We start from the raw sequence: 22,057 nt of genomic DNA, 5'->3' as shown, positions 1-22,057 counted from the left end.
TTATAAATAATAAATTACAATTACAAAACTAAATATGACAAATTCATGTACTGTATTGAAATAATAATTCATATGAAACATGTTTTTAAAAAATAGTTATTAAATAAGCATAAACTTTTTTTGGTCGACTGAACCAAACTGTGACCAGAAGAAGAAGATGTGTTTATAACCTGGTTTTTACTACAGAGAGACACTGTACTTTACAGACCCGTGTGTTTTGAAACGGACAATTAAAAAAATAAAATCTTTTGATTCGGTAATTTCCACCTTTTTATACTTGTACCCTTTTATTTTGTTGAATTTTCTGTCTTCTACGGACCAACAATTGTTATATTTTCATTTGTCGTCTGAATCCCCTGTGACACCACAACGACGCCGTTAACCGCCGTCGCTGTGTCTCTCTTTCTCACTCTGTCCCTAGATCTGAGAGCTTTGTATTATTACTTTTGGATCGCTATCATCCAAATCTGAAGAATTTCCAAGGTTTAGCTCAATTTCGGGTACGTGTATTTGAAATTGCGAAAATTGCCATTTTCTCGATAGACCCTTTTGAGAGGTTCTTGCTTTTTTTGTTTTGTTTTGTTTTTATACCTTGAGATCAGATTTTGGTTTCCTGATTTATTAGTTTCTTTTCTTGATTCGTCCCCTTTGTTTATGGTCCTTGATGGGGTCTGTATGATCTAAAGAAGAAGAAAAAAGCTGGTTCTTGTCTTATATTGTATTTACTGCTTCCAACACTAAGTTTGTGTTGTTACTGCCACCTTGTCTCTGTGATTGGTCGGATAATTGTTGTTTTGTATCAGTGAATTGTTACTTCAATTTCTTTAGTTGTTCCAATTGCTGATTTGATCATTTGGATCTGTAGATTTTGGCGACATACTGGAAACTCTAGATTGTTGAGCAAGGTTTAGGATTTGATCTCCATCTGGTATCAAAGCATGGTTGCTCCTGTGCCTCCAGGGGCACCTAGACCCAACAACCAGCAGAATCCCAGGCCACCAAATTTCTACCCGGGGAACTCAAATGCTTTAGCTGGCAATATGCAGAATTTGAGCTTGAATCGACCACCTCCGATGATGCCTGGTTCAGGTCCTAGACCACCCCCTCCGTTTGGTCAGTCACCACAACCTTTCCCTCAACAATCCCCTTCTTATGGAGTTCCGCAACATGGGCCTTCACCGATGTCCCGGCCTGGACCTCCTCCTGGGATGGCAAGACCTGGTGGTCCCCCTCCCGTATCACAACCAGCTGGATTTCAGTCAAACACACCCTTGAACAGACCCACTGGTCCGCCTCCTAGTCAGCCACCATTTGGCTCTAGACCGTCAATGCCTGGAGGACCTGTGGCGCAGCCTATTGCCTCTTCTAGTGGTTTTACAGCTTTTGGTCCATCAGGTAATGTAGCTGCAGGTCCTCCTCCGGGAGCTCGCCCAATGGCATTTGGTTCACCTCCACCTGTCGGATCTGGCATGTCTATGCCTCCCTCGGGCATGCTTGGTGGTCCAGTCAGTAATGGGCATCAAATGGCTGGTTCAGGCGGATTTCCGAGGGGAACCCAGTTCCCCGGTGCTGCTGTTACAACTCCACAGGCACCCTATGCGCAGCCTCCTTCAGCACCTTTCGCTCGGCCTCCTCCACAGCCACTAGGTGCACATCCTCGTTCTGGAAATTCGCAATTAACTCCGTCTACTCCCCCTTCAATGCCGCCACCAGCAACCTTTCCTGGAGCCCCTCATGGCAGACCAGCGGTATCAGGCTTGCCTTATGGTCCACCATCATCACAGGTATGTGCAGATACAGTTATGATATATGTTCTTGTCATGTAACTTTTCTGATTTCTTTGTACCGAATGATGAAAACATATGCTACTGTGAATTAATGTAGATGTGTATTTATATTCATTCACACAGGAACCATACTAGTTGACCGATCTTTGTAACATTTTGACCGTGAAAGATTTGAACTGGCACTGTTAGGATTCTGTCTTGTGATCAATTGAAAAACAACTTATGTAGTGCTTTAGCTTGTGGCTCTCTGATTCATTGTTAAGCAAAATATTTTCACTTGATGTATCTCCTTTGTGTGGCAGATTCTGATGGTCTTCAAATTTGAATGTTGGTAGGTTGCCCCACCTCTAGGCTTTCCTGGCCCAATGCAACCACCAAGATATGGAATGGGGCCTTTGCCAAATCAGTCGATGACCAACATACCCACTGCCATGGGCCAACCTGGTGCCTCTGTTCCTGGACCCGCAAGAATTGATCCTAATCAAATCCCAAGGCCAGGTTCAAGCTCCAGCCCAACAGTCTTTGAAACACGTCAGAGTAATCAGGCTAATCCTCCCCCGGTGTGTATACCTGATCAAATTTCAATTTGAATATTTGTCTGAGATGTCATATCTTTTGTATGTGAGTTTTTTCGTACTGCCATATCTTTCCCCTGATTTTTTTCTTCTATTTTTGAAGCCTGCTACTAGTGATTATGTTGTTCGAGACACCGGAAATTGTAGTCCGCGTTACATGAGGTGCACGATCAATCAGGTAACAATGAAGCATATCTTATCTAGTGGTGGGATGTGTGTGAGTTTATTATTTTTTCCATTGTGTTCCTTGGGAACTTGATACGTTTCTTTTTCCATTTTTCGTAATAGATCCCATGTACAGTTGATCTTCTATCTACATCTGGAATGCAACTGGCGTTGATGGTTCAACCGCTGGCGCTTTCTCATCCATCTGAAGAGCCTATACAAGTAAGCCTCCTCTCACCAAACAAAGCATGTGGACATTCAGTTTCTATGCTATTCCTATTAGTATTTGCATTACCCCTTGCTCTTATTGATCGCATGTACCAGTATTTTGGAGTTCTTTGTGAAGCATATAAATTGTTGTTTTGAATATAAGTTTCATTTACATCTTCAAAAGAAGCAATTCCTGGTAACATTGATCTGTACTATGGTGCAGGTTGTGGACTTTGGTGAGGGTGGACCTGTACGATGTTCACGCTGTAAGGGTTACATAAATCCTTTCATGAAGTTCATTGACCAGGGAAGGAAGTTCATCTGTAATTTCTGTGGTAAATGTTATTACTGTTTTCACTTATGCAAGCCACATTATCTGAAGTTATAGCTACGTAATTGCAATAGTATGTATCAAGTAATAACGTAATTGAGTATTCTAAGTTAGAAGCATAGACTAACAGTTTTGTGCTTTACCTTCCTGGATTGTAAGATTTCTTCTTCCAATCTGGATTCAACTGATTGTGGAAGATGGCGACATCATTTTGTTTAAGAGAGACTTATATATTGTTATTTTAGTTATCTTGTGGGAGTCAAATAATGTGAAAGGTTCTGTGATCCGTTTCCTCATCAAATTTCTTTTGCACAGGATACACTGATGAGACTCCCCGTGAATATCACTGTAATCTGGGTCCAGATGGTAGGCGTAGGGATGTTGATGAAAGACCTGAGCTGTGTAGGGGAACTGTTGAGTTTGTTGCTACAAAAGAATACATGGTTAGTTTGTGACATTTTCTAGTTAAAAATGTAAAATTGTTTGGTTTTGCTTCCAAAGTTGTCAATTTGTTTCATGCGGTCTGGAATCTACCATTGTATTAGACGAAATGTTCTGTCCTCTGATTTTGTGTTTTCCCGAAAAATTACTATGGTGGAAAATGATAATTACTGTACATACTGTATTGTTGATCTAGTAAAGCACCACCTAAATTACCTTTCTAGCTAACATATTGTTATTAACATCCTTTTGGGAGAAATTGATGATCAGACATGTTGGGAATGAATGGAAATTAAGATCATTTTTTTCTTTTCATTAGGTACGGGATCCAATGCCAGCAGTATATTTTTTCCTCATTGATGTCTCAATGAATGCTATACAAACAGGTGCTACTGCAGCTGCTTGCAATGCAATTCAGCAAGTACTTTCAGACCTTCCTGTAAGTTGTGTCACCATTTCCAACATTTCAAAACAGTCAATGATATCTACTCTGCTCTGAATATTTGGCTATCATGTGTATGTAGTTTTTACTGTTTTGGTGGTAGTATCAAAAATTAAGCAACACTATTCAAACGTTCTGGGGTTCTTTAGTGATGATTTGTATTTGATTTGTTACTTGTATCTGGGCGTATTAAGTAACACCTTAGTAGGCCTTTTGCATACTAAGGTGTTCATACCTTAATGATTTAGAAGGTAGCTTCTGCTGCATATCTGTTAGTGTGTGTCCTTATTTATAATGAGACTGTGAACTTTCGTTAGGGTATGGTTATGTTACCAGTGATTTTATAATTTTTATTTTGCCTTAGTCATTAATCAATTTTTATTTTATAATTTTCGTTTGCAGGAAGGTCCTAGGACATTTGTTGGAATTGCTACATTTGACTCAACAATCCACTTCTATAATTTGAAACGTGCACTGCAGCAGGTAATTCTTTTACACTAGTCCTTCTTTTGTTATTGTTTAGTGGAAAAAAGAGAGATTTGTTCTCTCCGGATCCTAATTAAATGGTCGTTTTCTGGGTCACTGGGCTACAGGCTCAGCAGATGTATTATGTATGTGTTGCTTTACTTGAAAGTTATTGCAATGGCACAATTAGTTTTATGTATCCTCTTATAATGTCATAAAGTGATTTACAATTAAGAGTTGTACTCTGCATCCCTGTGATGCTATGATATCCGGAATGGGTGCTGTCTCTTTCTCTTCCTGAAATCAGCTGATTACTGCCGCCTGTGAAATTGATTTTCCCCCCTTACGTGCAGCCATTGATGCTCATTGTCCCTGATGTGCAAGATGTTTATACACCTTTAGAGACAGATGTCATTGTTCAGCTATCTGAGGTCAGTTCTGGGCCATTTTTTTCTATATGGGCACACCCTGATTAGTTTTATTCTTGTTTTTCAATATGTCGTGTATGCTGGCTGCTATTCTTAAAGTTGGTTATTGTAATTTCTTTCCCATTTTTTGAATTTATTGTATTTTGTTGGAATTCAGTGCCGTCAACACCTGGAGCTTTTGCTGGATAGTATCCCAACGATGTTTCAGGAAAGTAAAACTCCTGAATCTGCTTTTGGTGCAGCAGTTAAGGTATGAAATTTCTGAAGATGCATATGCTTAACCTGCATGCCTGATTGGTAGTAATGTAGAAATTTGAGGGCCTTCGATTTCATGAATTCGTTGTTTAGTAAGCATTTGAGCTTTGTCAAATTTTAATCATCATTGCATGCCGTAAAAAGATAAAGTTTATAATCTGGTTAAAAGCAATCAGTGAAGTGACGTTTCAGGTTAATTGGGCGGTTTTGCCAAGAACCCATGTTTTTTTTTTGTGCTGAGATCATCTCTAATGGACCATTGCTCCTTTTTTTGGGGAAAAAATGCTGAGGATAATATATTAATATCTACTATTCTCCGCATGTGTTTGAATTTCATGTCTTACAACTCCATTTCTGTAGGCTGCTTTCTTGGCGATGAAGAGCAAAGGAGGGAAGCTTATGGTATTTCAATCAAGTATGATGCTCACTCTGTTTCGGTATTTTATATATTAGGGTATATTGAAGCATGTGCATCCAATAACTTAGAATCCATATATGCACATTGAAAATCATATATTTATTAGAAGCACCAACGCTCACTATTCATAATACATCTTACCGCTCAGTACCTCTATAACTTAAGCTGATATGATTACACTCTTTCCCATAGATTTGTGTTCTGTTGGTGTTGGAGCACTTTCTTCTAGAGAGGCTGAAGGGAGAGCTAACATGTCTGCTGGTGAAAAGGTAAACATGCTTTTTTCTGTGTCAGAGAATGTAGATGTTCATAGCAAAATATTGAATTCCTGTAATTTTTATATCAGGAGGCCCATAAATTACTACAGCCAGCAGACAAAATTCTAAAGACCATGGCTATTGAACTTGCTGAGTACCAGGTATACGTAGGATATATGTTTGAATTTAACTTATAATGTTACCGTCTGCTTATCAAGAATCTACAGTGTTTCATTCTCTCTTAATGGCAATATTACTTCCCTATCTAAGCCATCCATAAATCTCTCAGGTCTGTGTAGATATATTTATCACAACTCAGGCCTATGTTGACATGGCTTCAATATCCGTCATTCCAAGAACTACTGGCGGACAGGTGATTCCAAAATTCCTTATCCTTTCTGATTGTTAAAAAAATTTCTTTTACATATTTCATATTATTTTTCGTAATGTTAAGTTGTTACTATCACAGTTAAAATAGAGATTCAAATTCGTGTTGACAGAGTCTTTCTCGTCTCTGTCAGTTGAATGCATTTTTCCTATGGAAGCCCATGCCTTATTTTCTTCTGGCAACTTTACAATCCTAATTGACAGTAGTCTGTGAAAGTCTTGCTTGATGTCTAGGTTTTGCCGAACTTTAACTTTCTGTTGGAAACTTGTTTTTCCAGGTGTATTGTTATTACCCTTTCTCAGCTCTCTCAGATCCTCCCAAGCTTTACAATGATCTTAAATGGAATATTACTAGGCCACAGGGTTTTGAGGCTGTCATGCGAGTCAGATGCAGCCAGGTATGTTTTTGCGCTTCATGTGTTACTCTGTTAACTCCATCTTAATTAGCTTTCTGTAAACCACCGTTTCCAATAATTGTAGGGTATTCAAGTGCAAGAATACTCAGGGAATTTCTGCAAACGCATTCCAACTGACATTGATCTCCCAGCGGTGAGTGGATCCTTATTAATCTTTTTATAATTAGTTTAAGATAGTATTGTATGTGTCTAATGATTGGCTGTCCTTATCAATGAAACAATATATCTGTATGTGATCCTTTATGAAAGTTCTTGAGTCTGGAATTATGGAAAGATAAGATTCAAGTGCTATGCTGTTTAAGTTAACACAATGTTTGTAAATAGGAAAATACATAGTGTTTTTTCTACAAGTTTACAAGGAGATGCACTATGGTATATACTCCGTTTACTCTTGATTGCCCATGCAGATTGACTGTGACAAAGCTATAATGGTGACGTTAAAGCATGATGACAAACTACAAGATGGAGCTGAATGTGCTTTCCAGGTATTTTTTGTATTCTTGTACTTACGGAAAAAGGTTGGTAGTCTGTTACATTTCAAATGATGTTATTCTATGTTTGTTCTGTGTTTTTACAGTGCGCCCTTCTGTATACTACCATATATGGAGAAAGAAGAATCAGGGTTACCACATTATCACTTTCTTGTACGAACATGCTCAGTAATTTGTTTCGCGCAGCTGACCTAGATTCTCAGTTTGCTTGTATGCTGAAACAAGGTAGGTCACTGTTTTCGGTACTGATTATACTGTTATCGGTGTTATGATTATGTAACAATATCTGTTTTGTTATCATTTATGCAGCGGCAAATGAAATTCCTTCAAAGGCACTTCCATTGGTAAAGGAGCAAGCAACTAATAGTTGCATCAATGCACTCTATGCCTACCGTAAATTTTGTGCTACAGTGACGTCAACTGGACAACTTATTCTTCCTGAGGCGCTCAAGCTTTTTCCATTATATACTCTTGGTATTTCCTAGTTACTTTTATCCTAGTTAGTTTTATACAACTTCATACAACTTCAGGTTCTCTTGTGTGCAATTGCTTTACTTCCCTTCTCTTGAATTAGAAGTGATCATATATTGTGTATGCACCTGCTATGTGTGCTACCGTTTAAGAGATATTAAGTGACGGTTGTTTTCGTTTTCTGCGGTAGTTATATGTAGCTGCGGTAAGATCTTGTAGTATATTTGGTACCTACCATACCAAGTAAGTTACATACCTTAACTTCTTTAGATGTATGGAAATATGTGCTGTCATTCTGTGTGAATTACAAGTACTGATTGTCTTACTCAGCTATCTCTTTTTCTTTCTTTTATATCTGCTGAGTGTGAAATGCAACATATCGCATAGGCTTTTCAGGATCATATAGCTTCTTAGGACAGGAGTAATAGACAAGAAAATTTTGATTTGATGTTATTTCCTTTTTACATGGGTCTTCCTTCAGCATTGACCAAAAGTGTGGGTTTAAGAACGGATGGGAGAGTTGATGATCGATCATTCTGGATCAACTATGTGTCTTGCCTTTCTACTCCGTTGGCAATCCCATTGGTTTATCCCAGGATGATTTCTGTGCATGACCTTGATGTGAAGGTATGATTGGGCTACTTTTCTTTAACATATCTCTCTGAAGACATAATATATATGCAGCTTGTAAAAGTTTTGATTATTCTTGCTTTCTAATTTATCAGGACAATGAAGGAGAGGTCCTTCCTCCTCCAATCCCATTGTCAAGTGAACACATTAGCAATGAGGGAGTCTATTTTCTTGAGAATGGTGAAGATGGTCTACTATATGTTGGCGAATCTGTGGACTCCGATATCCTGCAGAAACTTTTTGCTGTTCCTTCAGCTGCTGAAATTCCTAACCAGGTAATACTCATGCAATTGTAGGATGATTAAGTAGCAACAAAATCTGGCATTTATACTATTTTATTGCATGATCCAGTTGTGACTTTTGTGATCGTCTCATCATATTTACCTATCATATTATCGAAACCATGAAAGAAGAAATATATTTTCTGGTATTTTAGAAGCCTTCTAAGAAATGATAACTTTTCATTACAGTATGTGCTGCAGCAGTATGATAATCAGTTATCAAAGAAGTTTAATGATGCGGTGAATGAAATAAGGAGGCAAAGATGTTCTTACTTAAGGTATCTAGCAAAATTCTCACTATGCGTCTTTTTGTCTCCTTACTGGATATTTTTCAACTAATACTTCCGTCTTTATGGTTTATCTACACAGAATAAAATTGTGCAAGAAGGGAGATTCATCAGGTGAGTAATTCAAAGACTCTTAGCACTAACTACAGAGGCTACATGTTATTTATCTTTTCCTGCTTGTGAAATGATCAGTCTTACACTAATAGTAACAGCATAGCTCCTGTCTGCAGATAGTACCAATGTCTAGTTTCGTGGTCTTGTCTTAACCACCTGACATATTCCACATATAGAATTATCTAATCTCTATGGAAAAGACCTTGTTCATGCATAAGGAGTTACATAAACAATATATATTTGGAATTCATGAACATGCTTGGTATTGCTGATTTCATAAAAATTTGTAGATGCTGATTTGTTGTTCTGATTTTTGGTACTATTCAGGAATGTTGTTTCTCTCGTATATGGTAGAGGATAGGACAGCAAGCGGCCCATCATATGTGGAGTTCCTCGTGCAAGTCCATCGCCAAATCCAACTCAAAATGAACTGATCCTCTGATTTCTAGGAGTCCGTACAAAAGTTTCTCTAAATGTCATCTCCTCCCATCTGTGTCATGTTCAGAATTTTACGGTAGAAAAGCATAGCAGAAGGGGAAAGGGCATCGTTCTTATGGCTGCTTGAGAAGTTTCACTTCATTCGAAATGTGTACTTAGATAATAGTCTCCACTTTTCCTTCCCCCTATAAAGATACAAAAGAGTCTTATATAGCTTTAGCTTATCCATTTTGTATGGTTACTTTTCCTTCTCATGTTTTATTTGAGTTCGAACTAAGAATTTCCTTTCAAATATTTTTCTTTTGCTGGTTGTTGCCGAAGGGACAAATAAATCTTTTTGATGTACAATGCAGTGTAAAATATCAAATAATTGTTATTTTCTTTTTATCATTTCAAACCTTTCTTGTTAGATATGCAAATATAAGATGAAAATACTGAAATGTATACAACACTGTAACACTTGTGTACGTTGTATGCAAATGCAATCTTCAATGGAACAAAATATCGAGTTCAAGATGTGAAAAAGATAATGGAACTAGACATTCGATTGATGTTCACCTTATATTTGCATGTCTAACTTGGCTTTTTTCATAAGCACGTTAAGTCGTTAACGGTGACAAAAATATTGTTTTTCTATATCATTATTAGTATGTATGTGTGGGAGGTGATCATTGTGATATTTATATATATATATATATATTTGAAAACGAATTAGAAAATATATAAATGATCGTTTTCTCGAAGGGCATCAATTTGTTCAACATGTGCACCGTCTGCCATGGTAATCGTGCTTCCTCGTTTCCCCAACTTCTTCTCTGCATCCACCAATAAACCGATCGAGTTTTATATTATATGACAACATGTGTGCGAGTACTTTGTATACGATAAAGAAACATTTAAATGGACGGTCACTTTTTGTTTAGTTAATTCTCTCACAGGATTCATATATGTAAATATATCTAAATAATAAAGAGAAGCAAAGTAACACATAAGTAGTGAAAGAGTGAAACTGACCAGCTAAGTCGAACAGAAGTTGGATAGAATCAGGCAAAATGATAAGTCTACCGTTGGAATCACCATTGTTGTTGTTATCTTGATTAGGACGTTTTCCATGAATTATCACTCTTTTGGGAACTCCCTCACTTCGTCTCTCTTCTTCTGCAATCAAATAACAATATTTTTTTTTTAAGGGGTCTATATATATATACATAAGAATCATAGTTCAAAATCTACAAAAGTTGTCTTCATACTCTGTTCATTTTCATCTCTTGGGACCGTGGCTATCTCCTCATCGTTACTTTGTGGTGTTTCCTCTGTCTGAATTGTTTCCTGTCACCAAATAATGAGATTTCACCTCAAAATCAATTAAAGACCGTGAAGAGAGGACTATGCATATATATATTTAATACATGCATGCATGGGCTTGGTTTATAAAATTAGTTATACCTGAACTTGAACCTGAGCATCTGCGTCAGCTAATAAATCTCTAAGAAAAGGAAGTTCTTTCTTTAACTCATCATTCAATCCTTTGAGATACTGAAAGAAAAAGAAACAAAAAAATGTTAGTAATTACTCTGGTAATATTATATTATAATCATTGTTGATGCTCTACAAACTGTTTTGTAAAATCTGATGAACTTACATTCATGAAATTGGTGATGATCATTTTGGCGTCGACGTCATTGTCAGACTGAACCATTTCTTTGAAGTTATGATGACCGATTCGGATAACTTGTGAAAGTCCTCGTGTCCTCACAGTGAAAGGCTGAGGTATGTTCAACACCACTCCAATCTCTCCTGCCATACTTCCGGGACCTAACTTCGTCAATACCTTCACCATTTATGGACCAACTCTTCAACAATCTTTCAAACACTTTATTATAATGTAGTTTTTTTTACTTAATCACTGAAATTAGCTTAAGAGTTTTTACCTGTTGACTCATACCCTTGGATGAAATTATATCCTGTGATTCCAAATTTTGTTTAAATCAACTGAAGTCAAATATATATAATAGAGTATACGTACATATAAAGGACAAGCTAGGTTATCATACCACTCCTCCAGATACAATAATGTAGAAATCTGTTGGAATCTCATTCTGCAAGATTATCTCCATTTTCGGCGGAAAATACTCTGCTTTTATCTGCGAAACCTACCAAAAACAACAACATATAATTAATAATGTCTTGGTTAACAAGGAACAGAGAGAAGAAGAAAAGAAATGAAACTGTTGACGATGGATCACCAGCTGGACGATGAGGTTATCAGGGAATCCTTTGAAAAGATAAGCTTGCTCCATGACGGAACGGAACAGATGCTGGTTAATGCTTGACCTTATAGCCTTTGGTAAGTCTTGAAGAACCTCTTCCTGCCTTAACTCGGCGGTCTTGAACTTGAGCTGCATATGTGAAAGCATCTGCTCCCTCATTGAATCAGGTAACCTGTTCTTGCTCGTGTACCGCAATATATGATTGATCGCACTCCTCTGTCCAACAGGAAGAACATTATTATTGCATTATTAGAGCTGATGTCCCCTCCCCTGTATATACATATATTTTATTTAAGGTTTCATATATAAAGGTTTCTTGGATTTCAAGAAAGGTTACCATGGCAAATGTACGATTAGCGCCATGGACAACAAGATTGGTCATGATACCGATGATGTAAGAAGTGAGGCCAATGTTGAAAAGCATGTAGAACATGTTGAATGTCTTCTCACGGTTATTAACGGCATGCAAATCCCCGTAACCGACGGTAGTGAGTGTGACAATGGACCAGTACATTGAGTAAGTGTAGCCTAACCATACACTTCTCTCCTTAAAATCCTCAACTTGTGATCCTATCCATGTCTCTGTAGGGGTTGGATAATGGTAGGCTATCCAGTATAAAATGCAACCCGCCAAATGAATCCAAAATATCGTTACCTATATCAAATTAATTTAGTGATTGGCAGTTTAATTTGGTAATGAAATTATAACATTAGACCACCTTATTAGGTACTATACGTATTAGTGATAACTCAACTAAAAAAAAAAACTTACACACAGAAGTTTAATGACTCTTGTAACGAAGTAGTTGAAATATGCGTCTTTCTCTAGTCTGTAATTAACAAGATATATGGAGGATTATATATATGATGTCCAAGACTCCCAAGTTATATAATGATATAAATACTATATAGTAGAGAGACTAGAGAGTAAATAAAAAAAAAAAACCTTTTAAAGAGTTCAGTAACACGACGGAGACGCCAGAGGCGGAGCAAATTAAGGAAGCCGAAAGCTTGGCCTCGTCCGACGTTTCCGGTAATAGTTTTATAAATGAATTGAATAGGTAACGTCGATGCTACGTCCATCACAAAAGCCACGCTCTTCAAGTACCTAAATTAATAATAATGCACATATTCTTTAATACTAACGAATTAACGAATTCATGAATGTTGTTGTTAGTGATGATGATGATAAAAGATTACCGTTTGGCGATAAGCTTGTGGTCGGTGACATTGAGGTAAGTAGTATTATCCAAGTAGGAAACGAAAAAAGTGAGGATGATATCAACGGCGAAGAAGAAGTCAACGACGAGATCAATGGTCATGAAAGCTCCTTCTGCTGCTTTCTCGAATGCCAACTCGAACAATGATGCCCACGCTGAATATCCCACCAGTATTACCAAAAACAACTCCCACAATCTGATTTAATTAATGTTATTTAGAGACAATTAAAGAACTAACCTAAAAATACCAAAAAGCAACAAATTAATCACACTTCTATATCATTACAAATAATTACTAAATAAAAACATTTATATATGTTATAGACTAATCTTCAAGAGAAGAAGAAAAAAAAGGATAAGTAGCTAATGAGAAAATATGAAAGGGGTGCATATATATGCGTAGGAACCTGTAACGACGATCAAAGTGAAGAACAATGAAAGGTTTGGAAGAAGGGTTGTCTTCTTCGATGACAGTACCAAACGCAGGCAAGAGACTGCTCGAAACCGATGTTATGTTCCTCACATCTTTGCTCGACCTTCTTCTGAACTGCAGTGCCGATAACGGCGATCTCGCTTCAGCTGCCGTTGATATCGCCGTCGAAGACCTTCCTCTTCTTAACAACAACGGCAACGGTGACCTCGCCTCCGAAGTCGTCGTCGACATCTCTTTTTCTTCTTCTTTTCTCTCTGATGATCCCAATTCAAGCTTGCATACTTAATTTCTCTCTACATCTTTTTCATATTTTATATACTAAATTGTTTAATTATGAGGAGGAGGAGGTGAGCGATTTGTGTTGACTTTTTTATTTTATTTTAATACGGTAACATGAAAGCTACATAACTATCTTATAGTAGTTTTTTTCAATGTATTGTATTATGAATTTACGTTAACCCTTTTTCTTTGTTAATGTTTGTGTTACAAATTTATTTCTTTGGAATTATAACCTTGTTGTTTGTTTTGCAGAAGGCTTCTTGTTGCCACCTATTTAATGGTGACATCAGGTGTAAGTAATTGATAATCGAGATCTACGATAAGGGATAAGGTTCTTTTTTCTCCTTATGATTAATTATTTATTTGTAATAGTTAGCTAGTAGTATTATTTTAATATTATAGTTGAAATATTGAGATTCTCAAAAGTCAAATCTTGACTTTATGTTGTTGTTGTTGTTGTTATTAAATGAGTCCTGACACGAATCGAATACTGTAGTAATGTTGAAAACAAAACGAACAAAACAATACTTTTTTTTGGGTAGAAACGAACAAAACAATACTAGTACTAATAAACAAATGAAATACATGTCATAAAACTCATAATTGCGAGCATGCATGATTCTAATAAGAGTAATTATATAGTAAACAAAAATAACTATATAGTAAAATAAGAAACCCCTATGGTATGATTTGAATACACTACGGTATAATCGGTATAATCGGTATTAATCATTTTAAGTTTTTTAATTGAATAATATGAACTTCTTTTTTCCGGTGCATGCATGTATATGTGATGGTGATCGTCGATGTTGTTGTCACGTTTTAAATTTATAAAAATAGGTGCATTGTCGTGGTAGATCCATGATGGGCTTTTGGGCCAAAATTGTAACAGATTTAAACACATATAAAATGGGCCGGGTGGGCAGTATTTACGGGTCATCATCATCATCGGGTAGAGTTGTTTCGCCTCAGGAAAGTGCAAAAATAATGCAATTGGTGGATGTCGCGAATCGACCCCAATGGATTTGTCCGGTAAAAATTGCCTGAGATTTTAATCACTCTCTTTGCACTCGTTCGAAAACCTAGCTACTCCTCCTCCTCCTCTCTTCCCACCATTTCGGCAAAGATTAATCGCCGCCCTTCGCTCGATTCGATTCGCCGCCTTGTGCTTTTATTATCTACGTCTGGTAGAATTTTCCCTCTTTTAGCTGCAGATTTGGCATCAGATTCCCTTCTGGATGCGTCGGTGATCGACTCTCGACGTCGGTGATGATAGCTAACGGATTCGAGAAGATGGATAAAGAACGAATCAGAAAACGTCCTCGTATGACCTGGGACGAGCCTCCACATGAACCTGAGGTTGCTCTTTTTCTTCTTCCCTTATTACTCCTTGACATTTGGAAATTAGAAGAGTTAGGGTTAGAATGTGGAGGAAAGACCAATCATTTATGTATTTTGATTCTTTGTGAGGTTTTGATACGCTGACATTGGTTTTTGACTTTTTTGGGGATAGGCTAAAAGAGCTGTGGTTAAAGGGCATGGAAGCGATGGGAGGTTTTCGTCTCCACCTTTAAGGGAGGATGATCGTGACGGTCATTATGTTTTCAGTTTGAGGGAGAATCTCACTCCTAGATGTGAGTTTATTACAACTTCAGGAATTTATTTGATTGTTTTCTGTTCTGTGCGAACTAAGACATTGACTTACCGTGTCTTTAAATTACATGGTACTTAGTATACGTGCATTGTTACTAGTATTGCCTCAGAGATGATCCTTTTTTTTTTTTTTTTCCGGTTTTGTTTCATTGACATAAGAATCCTGTATGAACATTTTAAGCTGTTAACTTACGTGATTGTGTGTTCTGTTACGACAGATAAAATACTAAGCAAGATGGGTGAAGGTTAGCTGTCAAGTGGCATGGTGTGTTCGAGATAAAAAACTGTTTATGTGAATCAAATCGTGCCATTTCAGTGAACTTGCTGGTGTTGTAGGCACATTTGGTCGGGTTTTGGAATGTTGGGATCGTGATACAAAAGAATATGTGGCAATAAAGATCATCCGAAGCATTAAGAAATACCGGGATGCAGCAATGATTGAAATTGATGTACTTCAAAAACTTGTTAAGAGTGATAAAGGCCGCACACGGTATTTATTTTTCTTCTAGATTCTAGATGATCGCAAGAGTTACATTGTTTCCTACATATGTGTATATATAATTGCTCAGTTTCTTCATTTCTGTTTTGTCCTTGCAGCTGTGTACAGATGAAGGACTGGTTTGATTACCGGAATCATATTTGCATTGTAAGTGTCCCAATCAAGTTTCACTGATTTCTACCACCATTGAAATGCATCTCTAATAATTAATTGGTTCTATGTTCAGTGACTTGTGAGCTTTGTTATTGTAAGAAGTGAATTAATCATAATCATTATGGCTACCTTTCGTTTGTTTTGATGCCCAAGTAACAAAAATCCAATCCGTGTATAGTGTTTGTGGTAGTTAGTTTATCCATGTGGATTTTGTCAATGAAGTCTGGAACTAAACAAAACCTTCCTTTGAATGGATTCTAATGGTGATACCAGGTGTTCGAGAAGCTTGGGCCAAGTTTGTTTGACTTTCTTAAGAGAAATAAATACTCCGCATTTCCTCTGGCCCTTGTTCGGGATTTTGGATGCCAGCTTTTGGAATCTGTAGCATGTCTGTGATTGTTCCTTTCTGCTGTTCTTTAATACAATTTCGTACCTAGCATGTTTATCTTAACCGTTTTTTTCTGTCTGGGGTCAGTAGCTGTAGTTCCTACCTAGTACCTAATGCCTCTCTGCTCTTAACATAATTTTTTTTCTTATCTACAGATATGCACGAGTTACAATTAGTTCACACCGACCTCAAGCCTGAAAACATTCTTCTGGTGTCTTCTGAAAATGTAAAACTTCCTGACAATAAGGTATCTAGAACTGAATTAGGTTAAGGTTGGGTTTGGGTACAGCCTATCTAGTTTTGATAGGCTAGTTTTTGTAAAGAAAAAAACGTCCTTTAAAGAGTTTGCACTTCTGACAGTTTGGTGTTTGATTTTAATTAACAGAGGAGTTCGTCAAATGAGACACATTTCAGATGCTTACCAAAGTCAAGCGCCATTAAGCTGATTGATTTTGGCAGTACTGTTTGTGATAACCGGATTCATCACTCCATTGTCCAAACAAGGCATTACAGGTCCCCGGAGGTCATTTTAGGTAAGTAAATAAGTTATTTGCTTGTCGATGCATGCTTGCGGATTGTGTAGCTGACACTTACCATTGAATGAACATACTTATTTTTTGGTAACTAACCAGTTGCATATTATTGCAGGTCTAGGATGGAGTTACCAGTGTGACTTGTGGAGTATAGGTTGTATACTATTTGAACTATGCACGGTAAAGTCTTTTTTTCATCTTGTTGTATGAATTCTTATCTCCTAATTTTGAGTAGCTTTGCTTACAATTGTCAACATCTTTCTCTACTTTAGGGTGAGGCTCTCTTTCAGACGCATGATAACTTAGAACATCTAGCTATGATGGAGAGGGCATTGGGACCTTTGCCTGAACATATGACCCGAAAAGCCAGGTTAGCTTTATATTTCCACAAACTTTTGGGAACACGAAAGTCCACAGAGGCATAAATGCTAATCACTTGTTGCATGTACGGTCATTATGTTTTTGCAGCCGAGGTGCTGAGAAATATTTCAGGAGAGGGTATAGGCTGAATTGGCCAGAAGGAGCCAATTCTAGAGAGAGTATTAGAGCTGTAAAAAGACTCGATCGTCTCAAGGTTTAAGCGCAATTAAATTCTCATTGTCCAATGATATATCTTTTGTCCGATATGCCGTAATCTGAAGTAGAAGCTGCTCACATTTCTTGCAGGATATGCTATCGAAACATGTTGACAACACAAGATCCAGATTTGCAGATCTGTTGTATGGTTTACTGACATATGATCCATCTGAGCGTCTCACAGCAAATGAAGCTCTTGATCATCCGTTCTTTACGAGCTCAAGTTGAGAAGAAGCAAAAATCAGATGAGGCAAGTGTGTCTAAATAACAATGATCGCCATAAAATGTAGAATTTTACTCAAGTTTTTTTGGTTAGATTCTAAAGCTCCCTTTACTTATTAGCACCAAACAATAGTATTCCAGTTTCAAGTTTGGCTATACATTTATTCTGGAAAATACCTCTGTTGTACATTATGTTGTTGAGAATAAAAAACTTACATCACATTTTGAAACTAATCAATCTTACCAATTGCATATCAGAAGCTATCTACACAAGTGCAATATCCATTATCATACTTATGAAACTCAACGCCCCAAAGAAACTCCATTCTTCATAATCTTCAATGAAGACGAATCACCCACCTAGTATCTATCTTCGTATTCCAGTCGGTGAATATAAATGAGATATTAAACATATGAAACTATCTTTTGTTTAAAATTTTGAATCCTAATCATCGTCTTAAGGTGTTTGCATTTCATAGATTAGTTACTTAAGAGATACTACAACATAAGAAACTGTATATGTACTTATAATTGAAGACTATTCTCTATCGTTAGCCATTGGTTTTGGTCGTTGTTACTCCAGCCTGCTCGTCAGTGAGATCCATCAGCCTCTCTCCCACTTTGTATCGATTATCAAATTCCAGTTGGTGAATGTAAGTGATAAGAACACGAATGAGCTTGACAATAAACCATATGGGGATTAAGGTTAGGATCGCCGGCCAAATGAACCGCTGGACGGCTAAGTTGACTTCACTGGAAAATCCAAGAATCGGGAACAGAGAGTTCACCACCACGTAGGGAACACATAGAGTGAATAACAGGGACACTATGATCGAATCAATAACGTCTCGAATCAGCCACTTAAAAGGAAGTCGGTTGATTCCAACGCTTCTGATTCTCTGCAGCTTTTCCCGCCATGCCACAGTCGTGAAACAGTTGATCCCAGTGTACATAGTCTGCGCGGGAAGAAAACAGTTACTTGTTCAGCAGTAAAAATATAAGTTCTTGACTGAAGCAGTTGAAGAATATAAGTTCTTGATTGGAAAAAAAAAACACTCTTACCAGAATGATCCAGATGTGAAGGACAACCACACCGATCAACCAATTGTGGTACAAGATATATACTGAGGATTCATCTAGCAGAACTTGTGATGGTATGATGATCATAAGGTCAATAAGGAGACCGAGCAATCCCGGTATGATGGAGATCTATTCATCAGGGTTTACAAGTTATACATATAAATGTTCACAACAAAAGATGATTCAAAAGTCATAATATTCAATGACAGATATTTGAGTCTTGTTACCCAGATGGAGAATAACAAGACATTCCGTATGAAGATCAGGACATGGTTGACAAGTAAATCTGTTTTTTCCGTCACGAGATGATCATAGACGAAGCAAGTGACGATATAGAGTCCTCGCAGGATACAGAATCCAATCGAGAAAGCACAAAGATCTAAAATGATTGATTTGAAGAGAGGCACTTTTAAACATAATTAGAAGCACAAATCAAAGGAGAGATATACGTATGAGGCAAGATTCAGAAATTACAAACCGTCGTGTTTGAATCCGAAACTTATCGTGAAGAAAGAGATAGAGTGGAAGAACTCCCTTCCCACTAGGAGTGGTAGAGCCATGAAGGTTGTACTAACAAGAAACATACTCAGAGCAGCTAGAACAAACATCACTCCAATCCTCAGCATAAACCTGAAACTTCAACTAATCAGAATGAATATTGTACCAGAATTAAAAAGCTTGTTACCGGGTTACCTTTTATCTCGTTGGTCGTTTGTATCCTCTTCACAGGTGGTATCGCTTTGAGATCCATACAAACTGACCATAGAGCCTTCAGCTAGGCCAAATACTAGAAACAGCGGTCTCACATTACGATTTGCACGGTCTCTGAGGGGATCTCCGAGCAAGAAATCACTTAACTTGAGCAAAGAACTGATAGTGATAATCCACTTGTGAACTATGGGTCTGATGGATGGTCTAATTAAGCTGACTAACCACCAGGGGCCAAATCTAATTAGGCACGTATAAGCAATAAGTAAACGAAGCGCAGAATCCTCCTCGTAGACCCTGCAATCCCGTAATACATATTGTTCAAGAATCCAGAAATTTTAAAAAAATTATGTGGTAAAGCCCAGAGGAGCTTACCCAATTTGGAGAGGGAAAAAGGACTGGCTGATGAGACTGATTGTTTTTATTGGTAGGTGAAGCACAATCACCACCATTACTCCATGCAAAGCAAACGCCAAGAGAATGGGACCAAGATGCAGTTTGGTGATTTTGTAGTTTGGTTCTGCAACATCTAGCAGATACCACAAGACTCGTTTCTGAAGTATCTGATACCAAAAGCAAGAAGAAAAAATGAGTATATCTGATAATGCCTGAGGATTAAACAAAAATTCGAATTCAAATGTTACCTTTTGGATAAGCTCCATGCAGCTTATAGCAACTATCAAGTACAACATATAGAAGGATATGGTTAAATAAATAGAATATAGGGATTATCTTGTAAATACTTTTTACCCTATGTCTCCTCTGTACTATATATTCTTGTAATTGGTCATTTGTTAATATTAAGAAACATTCAGAACCTATATGGTATCAGAGCAAAAGAAAATTTTAGGTTTTAGAGACAACCGAAAACTCGTAACTTTTCATAATTTGGAGGTCTATGAAAAAGCTTCTGAAATGGTGATTGGAGAGCTAACACTGGTGTGGGCATACGGTTGATTAAATAGACAGCGGTTGCGAAGGCATACGGCCAATGTTCTTTCGGTATTGACGCCATGGACATGAGAGTGAGGCCAGTTTCGACGACATGACGATGTTTGCGTTCTGACAAGCCATTATGTTCAGGAGTATGGGGCGGAGAGGTAAGATGAGTAATGCCATGTGTTGCAAGAAGAGTCCGCAGAGCCACAAATTCCCCTCCATTATCAGTGAATAGCGTCCCAATCTTTGTTTGAAAACGATTTTCAACAAGAGCTTTAAAAACCGTAAAGACTTCTTTCACATCAGACTTTCTTCGCAGCGGATAGAGCCATGTATACCGAGTAAAATGATCAACAAGAACAAGATAATATTTGTAGTTTTGGAGAGACAATATTGGAGAGGTCCAAACATCAGAAAAAATGTATTCAAGAGGACGTTTTGAAGTAATAGAGGTTTGAGAAAATGGAAGCTTGTGACTTTTATTAATAAGGCAATCAGAACATGATAATGATTTTTGAGTAGAAGTTGCAACAGGAAGTGAAAAGGAAGAGAGAATAGTGTTTAAAATGGAAGAAGAAGGATGGCCTAAGCGTGAATGCCATGAAAACAGACTTGTTCTTGGACCAGACGAAGATAGCATTGCTACAGCATTTTGATTCACAACTGGCCACTCATACAACTCTTTATTCGTTCTGCCTTGGAGTAATGGGACCCCCGTACTGAGATCCTTCACCTGAAATGAAGCAGGAAAGAATTCAACAGAAACGCGGTTAGCGTTGCAAAGACGATACACGGAGATAAGATTCTTGCGTATATTAGGAACACAAAGAATTTTATCTAATTTTAAAGCGCGAGTTTGAGAAGGAAGAAGCATTGAACCCGTGTGAGTGATGGACATATTAGTGCCATCAGCAATCATGAGATCATCTCCACCGGTGTAAGGTTGATGCAGCGAGAGATTGTTTAAATCAGAGGTAATGTGGTGTGTAGCTCCACTGTCAACAATTGCTGCCATGTTTGCACGCGGCTGCCAAGGAGTAAAGGGGCTGCTGTTACTGTTGGAGCTAGACTGAAGTGAGAGGAGCTGTGGACAACGACGAGCACTGTGTCCTTGAGTGTTACACAGCTGGCACTTGCCTAAGTAGGGCTTGAAAGAACGGTTTGTTGATAAAGATAGACCTATGCATGTATGTCGCTTGAAGAAACCGATCTATGGGCTTAAGCAAGCACCTCGCGCCTGGTATATGGCTCTCAAACAACATCTTCTACATGCTGGTTTCACTAATTCTCTTGCTGATGCCTCACTGTTTATTCGAGGATCCGGGTCTCATCTCACGTATGTTCTTGTCTATGTCGATGACATCATCGTTACCGGTAATCACTCTGACACAATCGCATCAGTTTTAACCTCCTTTGCTGATCGTTTCTCCATCAAAGATCCTGTTGATCTTCATTACTTTCTGGGCATTGAGGTTTCACGCTCCTCTAGTGGTATACATCTTATGCAAAGGAAGTATATTACTGACCTTCTACTCAAGACTAACATGCTCGATGCTAAATCAGCCTCAACACCACTTCGTACGACGCCAAAGCTTACAGTGAACAGTGGCCTCGCTCTTGATGATGCTTCACAATACCGATCTGTTGTGGGGAGTTTACAATACCTCTCTTTTACTCGGCCAGATATCTCATATGCAGTCAATCGTCTATCCCAATTTATGCATCGTCCGACACATGATCATTGGCAAGCTGCCAAACGCATTCTTCGATATCTTGCTGGTACTACTACTCATGGGATTTATCTTCATGCCTCTT

At 37.8% G+C, this 22,057-nt stretch overlaps 4 protein-coding genes across 6 annotated transcripts; 2 read left to right on the top strand and 2 right to left on the bottom strand.

Moving 5' to 3' along the window:
• The first annotated feature begins 304 nt into the window (after positions 1-304).
• Positions 305-9,637, top strand: LOC17878026 (protein transport protein Sec24-like At4g32640). Its single transcript, XM_006282978.2, has 25 exons — positions 305-500; positions 866-1,784; positions 2,123-2,347; positions 2,466-2,540; positions 2,651-2,749; positions 2,961-3,072; positions 3,384-3,511; positions 3,829-3,948; positions 4,354-4,434; positions 4,770-4,847; positions 5,002-5,094; positions 5,460-5,514; positions 5,710-5,786; positions 5,864-5,935; positions 6,064-6,147; positions 6,440-6,559; positions 6,642-6,710; positions 6,985-7,062; positions 7,155-7,293; positions 7,378-7,542; positions 8,021-8,166; positions 8,265-8,444; positions 8,640-8,728; positions 8,820-8,851; positions 9,179-9,637. Exons 2-25 carry the CDS (start codon positions 939-941, stop codon positions 9,283-9,285), a joined length of 3,270 nt encoding a protein of 1,089 aa, XP_006283040.1. The 5' UTR covers positions 305-500; positions 866-938; the 3' UTR covers positions 9,286-9,637.
• Positions 9,638-9,807: 170 nt separating this feature from the next.
• On the bottom strand, positions 9,808-13,503 carry LOC17880020 (potassium channel KAT3). The gene is made up of 13 exons (XM_023779883.1): positions 13,187-13,503; positions 12,760-12,975; positions 12,506-12,667; positions 12,332-12,389; positions 11,897-12,214; positions 11,536-11,775; positions 11,344-11,442; positions 11,221-11,253; positions 10,932-11,120; positions 10,736-10,825; positions 10,540-10,618; positions 10,304-10,447; positions 9,808-10,104 (listed from the first exon to the last, which is right to left on the bottom strand). The coding sequence occupies exons 1-13, from the start codon at positions 13,441-13,443 to the stop codon at positions 10,001-10,003; spliced, it is 1,989 nt and encodes a 662-aa protein (XP_023635651.1). The 5' UTR covers positions 13,444-13,503; the 3' UTR covers positions 9,808-10,000.
• Positions 13,504-14,439: 936 nt separating this feature from the next.
• Positions 14,440-17,749, top strand: LOC17880491 (serine/threonine-protein kinase AFC3). 3 transcript variants are annotated; one of them, XM_023779389.1, is made up of 12 exons: positions 14,440-14,850; positions 15,005-15,125; positions 15,363-15,389; positions 15,481-15,634; positions 15,742-15,790; positions 16,070-16,184; positions 16,340-16,410; positions 16,570-16,717; positions 16,833-16,897; positions 16,990-17,087; positions 17,186-17,291; positions 17,384-17,749. In XM_023779389.1, exons 1-12 carry the CDS (start codon positions 14,761-14,763, stop codon positions 17,519-17,521), a joined length of 1,182 nt encoding a protein of 393 aa, XP_023635157.1. In that variant the 5' UTR covers positions 14,440-14,760; the 3' UTR covers positions 17,522-17,749. The 3 variants fall into 3 exon arrangements, with proteins under 3 accessions (XP_023635157.1, XP_006283859.1, XP_023635158.1); XM_006283797.2 differs by having other exon boundaries at positions 14,441-14,850; positions 16,340-16,431; XM_023779390.1 differs by lacking the exons at positions 14,440-14,850; positions 15,005-15,125; positions 15,363-15,389; positions 16,070-16,184 and having other exon boundaries at positions 15,619-15,634; positions 16,340-16,431.
• Positions 17,750-17,967: 218 nt separating this feature from the next.
• LOC17880370 (probable E3 ubiquitin ligase SUD1) lies at positions 17,968-19,898 on the bottom strand. The gene is made up of 6 exons (XM_023779322.1): positions 19,679-19,898; positions 19,289-19,600; positions 19,074-19,225; positions 18,823-18,974; positions 18,578-18,724; positions 17,968-18,471 (listed from the first exon to the last, which is right to left on the bottom strand). Exons 1-6 carry the CDS (start codon positions 19,753-19,755, stop codon positions 18,067-18,069), a joined length of 1,245 nt encoding a protein of 414 aa, XP_023635090.1. The 5' UTR covers positions 19,756-19,898; the 3' UTR covers positions 17,968-18,066.
• Between the last annotated feature and the right edge of the window lie 2,159 nt (positions 19,899-22,057).

This window comes from Capsella rubella, unplaced genomic scaffold (genome assembly GCF_000375325.1).
Source record: "Capsella rubella cultivar Monte Gargano unplaced genomic scaffold, Caprub1_0 scaffold_7, whole genome shotgun sequence".
Lineage (NCBI taxonomy): Eukaryota > Viridiplantae > Streptophyta > Magnoliopsida > Brassicales > Brassicaceae > Capsella > Capsella rubella.
This window is presented reverse-complemented; position numbering and strand designations above follow the sequence as displayed.

What these genes read in the sequence shown, in the direction of transcription:
- LOC17878026 (XM_006282978.2), top strand. Translation starts at nt 939, where the DNA reads ATGGTTGCTCCTGTGCCTCCAGGGGCACCTAGACCCAACAACCAGCAG. An exon ending in TGAGGTGCACGATCAATCAG is followed by an intron (nt 2,541 to 2,650) that starts GTAACAATGAAG and finishes TTTTCGTAATAG; the next exon opens with ATCCCATGTACAGTTGATCT. An exon ending in CTGACATTGATCTCCCAGCG is followed by an intron (nt 6,711 to 6,984) that starts GTGAGTGGATCC and finishes TTGCCCATGCAG; the next exon opens with ATTGACTGTGACAAAGCTAT.
- LOC17880370 (XM_023779322.1), bottom strand. Translation starts at nt 19,755, where the DNA reads ATGGTGGTGATTGTGCTTCACCTACCAATAAAAACAATCAGTCTCATC. An exon ending in TTTTTCCCTCTCCAAATTGG is followed by an intron (nt 19,601 to 19,678) that starts GTAAGCTCCTCT and finishes ACGGGATTGCAG; the next exon opens with GGTCTACGAGGAGGATTCTG. An exon ending in AACGACCAACGAGATAAAAG is followed by an intron (nt 19,226 to 19,288) that starts GTAACCCGGTAA and finishes TTGAAGTTTCAG; the next exon opens with GTTTATGCTGAGGATTGGAG.
- LOC17880491 (XM_006283797.2), top strand. Translation starts at nt 14,761, where the DNA reads ATGATAGCTAACGGATTCGAGAAGATGGATAAAGAACGAATCAGAAAA. An exon ending in ACCGGAATCATATTTGCATT is followed by an intron (nt 15,791 to 16,069) that starts GTAAGTGTCCCA and finishes TGGTGATACCAG; the next exon opens with GTGTTCGAGAAGCTTGGGCC. An exon ending in GCTTTTGGAATCTGTAGCAT is followed by an intron (nt 16,185 to 16,339) that starts GTCTGTGATTGT and finishes TCTTATCTACAG; the next exon opens with ATATGCACGAGTTACAATTA.
- LOC17880020 (XM_023779883.1), bottom strand. Translation starts at nt 13,443, where the DNA reads ATGTCGACGACGACTTCGGAGGCGAGGTCACCGTTGCCGTTGTTGTTA. An exon ending in CACTTTGATCGTCGTTACAG is followed by an intron (nt 12,976 to 13,186) that starts GTTCCTACGCAT and finishes TAATTAAATCAG; the next exon opens with ATTGTGGGAGTTGTTTTTGG. An exon ending in AAGAGATGAAAATGAACAGA is followed by an intron (nt 10,448 to 10,539) that starts GTATGAAGACAA and finishes ATTTGATTGCAG; the next exon opens with AAGAAGAGAGACGAAGTGAG.